Source organism: Macrotis lagotis, chromosome 1 (assembly GCF_037893015.1).
Source record: "Macrotis lagotis isolate mMagLag1 chromosome 1, bilby.v1.9.chrom.fasta, whole genome shotgun sequence".
Classification (NCBI taxonomy): Eukaryota; Metazoa; Chordata; class Mammalia; order Peramelemorphia; family Peramelidae; genus Macrotis; species Macrotis lagotis.
Genome location: NC_133658.1, coordinates 698,695,518 through 698,704,793, shown reverse-complemented (window position 1 = coordinate 698,704,793; position 9,276 = coordinate 698,695,518). Strand labels below are relative to the sequence as shown.

Genomic DNA, 9,276 nt, shown 5'->3' with positions numbered 1-9,276 from the left:
TGAAATGGAGTTGGGGGTGACTATCTGTAAAAGAGACTTTTCTGACAATACTAAAATCTTTAATATTTGAAGGGATGTAAGATGAAAAAAATACCAAAGAGAAAAACTAGATGCATTGTGTGAAAGTTAATAAATAAAGGTTGATTCAATATAAGAAAAAAAAACCTGCAATGTTTTGAGATATCTAAAAGTAGAATAGTTTGCTTTGGGAGATACTGAGTTTCCCATCACTTGAGGGCTTCATGCAAAAGATCAATGAATAAGTAATGTTAAAATATGTTGACATTTAAGGATGAATAAGAGAGGATAACCTCTGAGGTCCTCCAAGTCTAAGATTTTATAATTTCTAAACCTAAAAAAAGAATAAGGTAGCACGTCAGATTCTACCTAGGACTATATAATGTTCAAAATCCTCTAAATTTACCTTAAAGAAAATCTACAGATTATTATTCATCATATTCCCTAGTACTCATAACAGTAATCATATCACAATTTATGCAATTCCTTGTGCCTTTTAATATCTCAATTTTGAGATTAATATTAAATAGAAAGTAAGAAGGAACACATACTTTTATCCAATAGGATATATATTTCTTTCCCTTTGTTTTGTTATAAAATATTTTTTCCTGTCTTCTTTTCATCCTTTGATTCCTTTCAATAGTGAGTAGAAATTAGTACTTAGTTTAAGTCCACTGATGTGACATTAATGTGTATTTTATGGATGAAGTTCAACTCAGTTTTATATTCTAATAAGAATTTTTAAGTTCATCATTATGAATCATAAAGCTACATAGTTTCTTCTCTTCAACTCCTAAATTAATTGAATATATATATATATATATATATATATATATATTTAAAAATCAAAATAGCTAATTTCCCCCAATATATTTTCTTTTCATGAGAGGTTTAGATTTAAACTCAAATAGAAATGGATCTCTGCTGGATACATATTAATTTAGAAGACCACAAGCATTGTCTATGTTGTACTGTTCTTTTTATTTTATTTAACATTTTCCTATTACATTTCAATCTGGTTAAGATTACAGTGGGAAGTGGATGTGAGATTAGATGCCTCTGTGAGTACTAGTAAACTTTTTGGTAAAAATAATACTGATTAAAATTATGATTGTTTTTGTTAGAATGGAAGACACATTTATACACATGCCAATTTTTCTAATGTTTTTATTCTCATTTCTATTACAATGTGTTAGTCCAAATACAATTGGCTTATTATGCTATTGATAATAAACTCCTTTTTTATTTTTTTTAAGTTAGGGAATTGAAAATTTTTTAATTCTAAATAAACAGCACAGATAAATTATACTTTATGTTCATGAGCATTTTATTACTTTCATGAAACTATTTCTCATCATTTTTGCTCCCAAATTATTGTAATGTAACAATGATGAAGTAAACAATAATGCCTATATGAAGGGATTATATTGATATTTCTGAATTTTGTTGCTCTATTAGTCTCAAAATATTATTTGGACTTCTATTCTAGTTGGATAACTCTTCCTCAGTTCCATTTAGTGTACTCTTGAAATTCCATTTTACTAGGTAATTTTAACTTTTACTTACTTTAATAAAAACAATGAAAATATACAAGTTTATTAGCTTTGGGATGTGGTTGTTATCCAGACACACATTCATTAGGGAGAGAACAAAGATCATCAATTTCCTTGCTCAAATCCTGCATCAGTCATGTTAAATAAACAGCTTTACTTCCTTTTATCTTAGCCATATATTGATATGGATGCTCTAGAGATGAACAGCCTCATTCTGCAAATTAGTCTGCATTACATTTAAAGTTAGTTATATACAGTAGCTCCTTTACTATGTCATATTAATTTTAATAAAATATAAAATAAGAAAATGTAATGAAGATGCAATGTAATGAATGTAATAAAGGTGATTCTTTAAGTCAGTCTAAGGATAATATGTTAGCCGTATGTGTGGTAGGGTCTCCTGTAGGCAGTTAACACTTAAAAAAATGATAGTTTAAATTAAAAGGTTAGTCTAAATTTACTTTTTATTTGTGTTACAATGAGCAAAGCTTCAACTGTGCCTGTAAGTTAGTTGACCTTCAAATTTGAAGAGGGCCAAAATGCCATCACTATGTTTGGGTCTTACAGTGTGTCCAACTGTGGTTGAATCAACCAATAGGAGCTTGGAATGCTCTACCACAGATTGGACACAAATAGTCCATGTGAACACCTAGGACAGATTCTCTAAACTTGGACATCTCAAGTTTCCTTTGTATTACCCATACCATGTACATTTATACATATATACATATACATGTAACTTATACATAAACATATATACAAATATAAGCATATTCTTTATAAATGTGTATATATGTATATGTATAAATGTATGTATATACAGTATACATATAATTTTTTTGCATGTAAATAAAGTTTTAAAGGATCTGTGATTTCATTGGCAAAGAAAGCTCCCAGTGAAGTATTTCCACTTCTAGTGAAGACTGGTATGTGCTTTCCAATTTATAGTTATAGAAAAATGCCAGGGGTCACTGAGCTATTAAGTAATTCCTGCAGGCCACAGAGCCAATAAGTGTTAGAGAGAGGAGTTAAACTCTATTCTTTGGGTCAGCTCTTTATTCTCTATGCCATAGTGCCTCTGATTAATTTGTATTACTGGGGCAAAAATTTGCATAATCTACCCATTTTTCTACTATGAATAAGGAAAAGGATTTTGAAATTTTTCTTTTCTCAATGTGACTTTCACATTAAAATGGTGAATGTAAGAACATTGACAATGAGGGTAACACAACTTTTTATTGTATTAAACTGTAGTAAATTTTCTCAACTAAATATTCATATGAATTTAAAACAATGAGATGGAGTTTGAGCATAAATGAAAGGTAATAGTTTGAATATACAAAAATACTAAAAATTATTATCTTTATAAGTTATATTATAAAATTATCTTGATCTATTAAACAGGTTAAGTGGGTATGCAATGCCCTGTGAAGTTGAGGAAAACACTGCATGGTATTTTTTTTTTAATGTTGCTGAAATAATTGCTTAAAGAGAAGTGGAAATCACTTAAATAGAAGTGGCTTAATTTCATCAGGCCAATGTGGTAATTTATGCTCTAGAGTTACAAAAATACAACGCAGTCATAAAAGTCTCAATTGATAATAATCTAAAAGGACCATAGCAGGGGAATTGGGGATGTTTTCCCATAAAAGTTCATGCTTCTACACATCAGAATCTGTCTCTCTTTCTATGAAAGTATAGCTTAGTGATCCTCTAGATGTATGTGTGTATGCATGTTTATCACAGCTAATTGTTATTTTCTTTGCTATTAATTTACAGAGACACTATATCTCTTGTTAAAAAAAGAAAAAAAACAAAACTTTACATAATTTTCAAAAACTCCTGTGACCCTAGATTATTTTCCTCTAGATAGGAAAAAAAAATCATTTTCTGACTGTGGCCTAAAGTTATTAGAACTTTTTTAAAAAGTCATTTCTAATAGGGCTTGCAAAATCTCTGAAAAGTAGAAAAAAGAAAGATGGCAATAATATAGGCAAGATAGACATGCGTTTCTTATAACCTGCAAACTACTAGTACTGAACCTGAAATAGAATTCAGTCAGATAAGGCATTTTTGAGCTGTAGCTTATCTCCAAAATTAGCAGCCCTCCACTCATTTTGAAAGGTTGATGAGGCTCAGATTAGGTCAAGGGCTCTGTAATGGTCTTTAGTGGTAAAGAGAGCTAGGATTAGGGAACCTAAATTTTCAAACTTCCAACCAAATGATCATTCTATTTTACTTCCCTGCTTCCTATTCTAAGCTCAGCAGGTTGTCAATGGAAAGCTTGCCAATTATCTATGCGGCAGTACATATTTGATGCAATAAATACTGTGCCCAAGTCTTTTATCTGTTTATTCAACATGCACCATGGTATCAGATTACTATTTACATATCAGCAAGCATATCTCAGCAAGGGTGAGAACTGAAGGGTTGACCAGAAATACTGCAGGAGGAGATAAAAAATAATGCCACAAAGCAATTTATAATTGGGCCATTCTTGGTTACCTGGGGCAGTTAAATGCAATATTTGATTCCAACAATCAAGAAAACACTTAAGAATTGCTTCCTTGCTCTATAAATTACATACTTTTATTTTGGTGTGTGAATAATGTGGACCTCCCCTGGCTTTTCACAACATTGAAAAGTGCAGAACTACAAGAAAAGCAGAAATGCAGAATCCTCAGCATAAACATTTGGGGATGACTTCCATTTTGCTGAGGCTAAATAGTTGATGTATCAATAAAAGTCAGTCACCTACATATTTAGGGACATCTTTGAGATTTTACAGGTCTAAAAACAACAACTAGTCCTGATGCAATATGAAATATATGAAATGAAATGAAGCACCTAGAGAAATCCTTTTATGCACAGTTAATTGCAAGAATTTTAGCAGTTAGTTTCCCTGTAGAAATCTAAGCCATCATGGTTAATTTTATTCTGGTGTTGCAGAGAATCAGAGGAAAAGACTTTTTGTTATTTTTCTAAAGGGAAATATATCCTTTGGAGCAATTAACTATATTATTAATGTGTGTGTATGTTTGTGGGTGTAATGAATAACAAACTAAAAAAAATTGAAAAGATTACAGAATTGTGACTTTTCTGAATACACTTATGTTCAACCAAAGCAGAAAATTTAGATTCTGCCTCCCTTAAACATATTCTCTATTGTCTGAAAAGCCTTTTTGTTCTGCTGTAGGACCAGCTAAGTGCGCAGAGTAGACCTTTTGTCATATTTGCTGCCCCTTTTTCCAGAATCACTGTTAGTCAGTGAAGGGTTTAGGAGTACTGATTTTAAACTTACATGGTAAAAACCAGTCAGTTTGGCATAAACCTCCTAAAAAAGTCCTGTTGACAAAATAGGTCACTTCCTAGACTGTAAACTATTGATGGCAAAACTGAATTCTCCATTACTTATTGCCTTCCCTGCCATCTTTGTCTTTGTCTTCCTTTTCTGCTTTGTCTTTTTCATATTTCTCTTTGTCTCTCTTTGTCACACTATCATAAGAAGGTGGAGAAGTGGTAGAAGGAGTCACTTCATCTGTTTTCTCTGGAGTTGAGTTTTCATTGGCCTTACTAAAGACCATATCTTCTTTCATTGGTAGATCAACTCTTTCATCTCCTTTGTTATATATGCCTGATATGTTTTTGACATTTTTTCGTAAGCGGTAACGTCTAAATGCTCGCTGAATGATTATAGCTGACACTTCCTCTTGTTTTCGTTTTAGAGTAGTGGTAATAGGTTCATAAGAAACTTTAGAGGGATTAGCAGCCACAAACCGTTCTTCCATCTGTAAGCGAAGGGTGTCCATCTCTTCACTTTCACCCAACACACGTTTTGTAAAAGCAAACAAGATGTCAAGGCAGTGAATTCGGTCCCCATTTACCATGGGTAGGTCCATGGCTACCAGTTGGACTTTGTTTGGTTTTGCTATATGAAGAGGAGGATCTAATGAAGCTGCAAAATCAGAGAGTTTACTGTATTCTATGAACTGGGTGGCATCAGGATCAAACTTCTCCCAAACCTCATAGAACATCTCAAAGTCATCCTCACTCAGTGGCTCAGCGCTCTCTTCAGTAGCGACACTGAAGTTCTCCAGAATCACCGCTATGTACATGTTCACGACCACCAGAAAAGAGATGATGATGTAACTGACAAAATAGAAAATCCCAACAGAAGAGTTCCCACAATCTCCTCTGACTGGGCTTCCAGGATGAACTTTTTCAGGGTCACAGTCTGGGGGTCCACTGTTTAGAATGGGTGCAAGTAAACCATCCCAACCAGCGGATGTGGTAATTTGAAAGAGGCAGATCATGCTATTGCCGAAAGTTTCAAAGTTGAACATGTCATTAATTCCAGCTTCCTTTTTAACATAGGCAAAATTAGACATTCCAAAGATGGCATAGATAAACATGACCAAGAAGAGTAGGAGCCCGATGTTAAACAGAGCAGGAAGAGACATCATCAAAGCAAAGAGCAGTGTGCGAATCCCTTTCGCCCCTTTAATGAGACGAAGAATTCGGCCGATCCTGGCAAGCCGGATCACACGAAACAGGGTAGGAGACACAAAATATTTTTCTATTATATCAGCTAGAAACATACCTGTTAAAGAACATAACATAGAAAATATTTAAATATAGTTGCACACACTATGACATACTCATGAGGATAAGCTATTTTTCTCTTTGTCTTTGGTTATTAGGCTAAGAATGTCAATTATTCCCTTGCCTCTAGATTTTTGACTCTAAGTTCTCCTCTGCTTAATCAATATAATTTGTAGAACTGGACATTTTCATGGCCTTCCATTGTGTATCTTCATTGACAATATTATGGTCCTAATTTTACAATCCTGGTTACTGTAAAAAAATAAGGAACCATAGATTCTGGAAATATTATCTTGCTTTACAAATAATAATAATACCATGAATATAAACTCCTAGAATTTCAGAATTTAAAATATATTGGAGGTCATTTAGTACAATCCATCTAATAATTCAAGAATCCACTGTACTATAGACCTGAAAGTTAATCATCCAATCTCTTCTTCATCAACATTAAAATTGAGATTATATTGTCTATAGTGCTTTTAAGAGTTTGTTCAACTAAACTAAATTACAAAGAAGTTTTTCCAAGTTTCAGATAGTTTTCATTGCTAATAAGTTCTATACAGGGCATCTCAAAAGTTTGCTAGTGTCTTTTTCTAGGTAAGCTACTAAACCTTAAACTGCATTGACTTTTGCTGTACCCTGTATAACAAGAGAAATACTACTTTCTTTATATTATTTTTATTTATATATTTCTGTAAGGTGAGGTAATTCAGAGTTTATCTTTTTAAAATAAATTTATTTATTTTTGTATTTATTTATTGTTAAAACTATATGTAAAGATAGTATCAAACATTCATTTTTGGGGTAAGGTTTTGAGGTCCATAATTTTCTCCCTCTATGCCTTCCTTCTCCCTTCCCTCTGACAGCACAAAATCTAATATAGGCTATATGTATATAACTATGTTAAACATATTTCCATATTAATTATATAATGAAAAAGTATATTATAAAAAGGGAAAAATCATAAAAAAAATTAAAAAATATGCTTTGATCTGCATTCAGCTTCCAAAATTCCTTCTCTGGATGTGGATGATATTACCCATCACAAAGGACAAACATATTTCACTTTAGCTAGTTGTCTTAATTCTGTTTTCTGATAAATCTGTAATTTCAGTCCAATGGCATAATTTTTCCTATCAAGGCAGATAATAATTTCACCCCTACAAACACTCTCATCTTGTTTAATTCTTGTGTTTATCTTTCCTTAAGTTCTCCACAGAGAGATAATGAAAGCCATCCTCTAGGTCAGGGATGTTTAATTTAATTTAATGTATGTGTGTGTGTGTGTGTGTGTGTGTGTGTGTGTGTGTTTTATGGATACCACAAATGTTTGTGGCAGACAGGTAAAGCCTATGGGTCCCTTCTCAGAACCATGTTTTTAAGTGCATAATTAAAAGGGGGGGAAAAAGCCCATAGTATCACAAAGGAAACCAAAGATTGGTGAGAAAAAAATATAACTTTTCGCATCCAAGTTTATAGATCTTATAAGAGAGATTCATGAACTTCAAGTTTAGATTTGGCAACTAAGAAGTTGTTAGCAATTTTAGAGAGATTTGATTTGCTTGAATAAGGTGAGAAAATAGATTGTAAATTGTTAAGGAGAGTGACAGAAAGTAAAATGGAGATAACTAATTTAGATGACTTAACATTTTTTGGTCAGAAAATTAGAAATATAGGATAATGATTTTGGGGGGATGGATGAAGTAAGGTTTTTTTTTGAGGATGGAGGCAGTAATAAAGCAATCAATGGACAGGGAGAGGTTGAAGATAAGTGAGAGAATGGGCATAATAGAGGGATAATCTGCTGAATAGGCAGGATTTTGTCTTAGCAAGGAGAAGGACTTCTCATTGTATAATTGATTGATTGACTGATACAGAGAATTTATCCTGGAGAAAAGGAATCAGCATTTATAAGGACTGTTGAGGTCATTGAACCTCAGTGAAGTACTTTATCCCCTGTCAAGGTCTTGGTAAAACCATACAAGTTAAGTCCCTATCAACAAGACAAGAAGTCACTACCCTAGCCTGAAAGGATTAAGTCTTTCAACTACAGCACCTCATATATTTGTTCATAATTATCTCATCTTTGCTCTCTGAGCTACCTGGGGGAGGGGGTCTATGTGTACCTGATTACCTCATCTTTACCCATTAGAAGTTCACCCACACCCTCTGGGAGATTAGCCCATTCCTGGGCAGTGTGATCCCCTAGAATAAATGCTTTCACTTGACTTGGAGAAAGCCTGAGTCTGAATTCTTTCAAGAGATAAGCTGAGTCCTGAATCTCAATATTTTTCTTGAACCTCAACACTTACTATGTGCTAATTCTCTTACTAAATGTTTTGCTAAGCCCTATGCTAAGTACTTCATAAATATTATCTCTTTAGATCCTCATAACAACCCTGAGAGGTAGGTGTTATTATAACCACTATTGTGATGATGATGATGCTTCTCCTTTGTTTTCAAAGCAGACCATGATATCAAGGAGGTGATATGAATCGAATTTGAGTGAAGGGGTGCTGTGCTAAGTCACCAGCCTCACTTTCTCCTCCAGAACCAGATATGAATGAGGACAACTGGAGATGGTCTTGGAAAGCCAGGGCTATCTCCATTGTACAGTCAAGGAAACTGAGGCAGATAGATGTTAAGAGATTTTTCCAGGTCATACAACTAGTAGGTACTTAAGGCTATATTTGAACTTGGCTGATGTCCCTGACTTTTTGTCAGGAGGTCTTATCCACTGTACTTGTTCTCAGGACTCTCTCTCTCTCTCTCTCTCTCTCTCTCCCCAAGTTCTCTTGGAATTCTGAGACTTGATTAGTAACTTTCACCTGATCTTCTTTGGAACCAGACTCAACACAGTCTAGGCAGTCTCCAGATCATTCCACCCAAGCTTCCTCCTCCCACAACTCACATTTTCTTTTATAGTTCCAGTTTCTCTATGTATTGTCTTCTCTTCATTAGAATGTTAGATCCTTGAGGGCAGAAATTGCTAGATTTTGTGTTCTTTTTAAGCAGTGCAGATCAAAAATTTATAAATAATATACTTACATATATATAATATTTATAATATTATATGTACACATTTATCTCCAAATAGTAA

The 9,276-nt window shown here is 33.4% G+C and overlaps 1 protein-coding gene across 3 annotated transcripts in view; it reads right to left on the bottom strand.

Annotated features, from left to right (window-relative positions):
- Nucleotides 1-928: 928 nt before the first annotated feature.
- The window catches only part of LOC141507805 (sodium channel protein type 9 subunit alpha-like), a 194,211-nt gene continuing 185,863 nt past the window's right edge, over nucleotides 929-9,276 (bottom strand). For all 3 annotated transcript variants that reach the window (XM_074215796.1, XM_074215795.1, XM_074215797.1), the window contains one exon: nucleotides 929-6,171. In XM_074215796.1, the coding sequence (XP_074071897.1) occupies nucleotides 4,979-6,171 (1,193 nt within the window). In that variant the 3' untranslated portion in view covers nucleotides 929-4,978. The remainder of the gene's footprint in view (nucleotides 6,172-9,276) is intronic.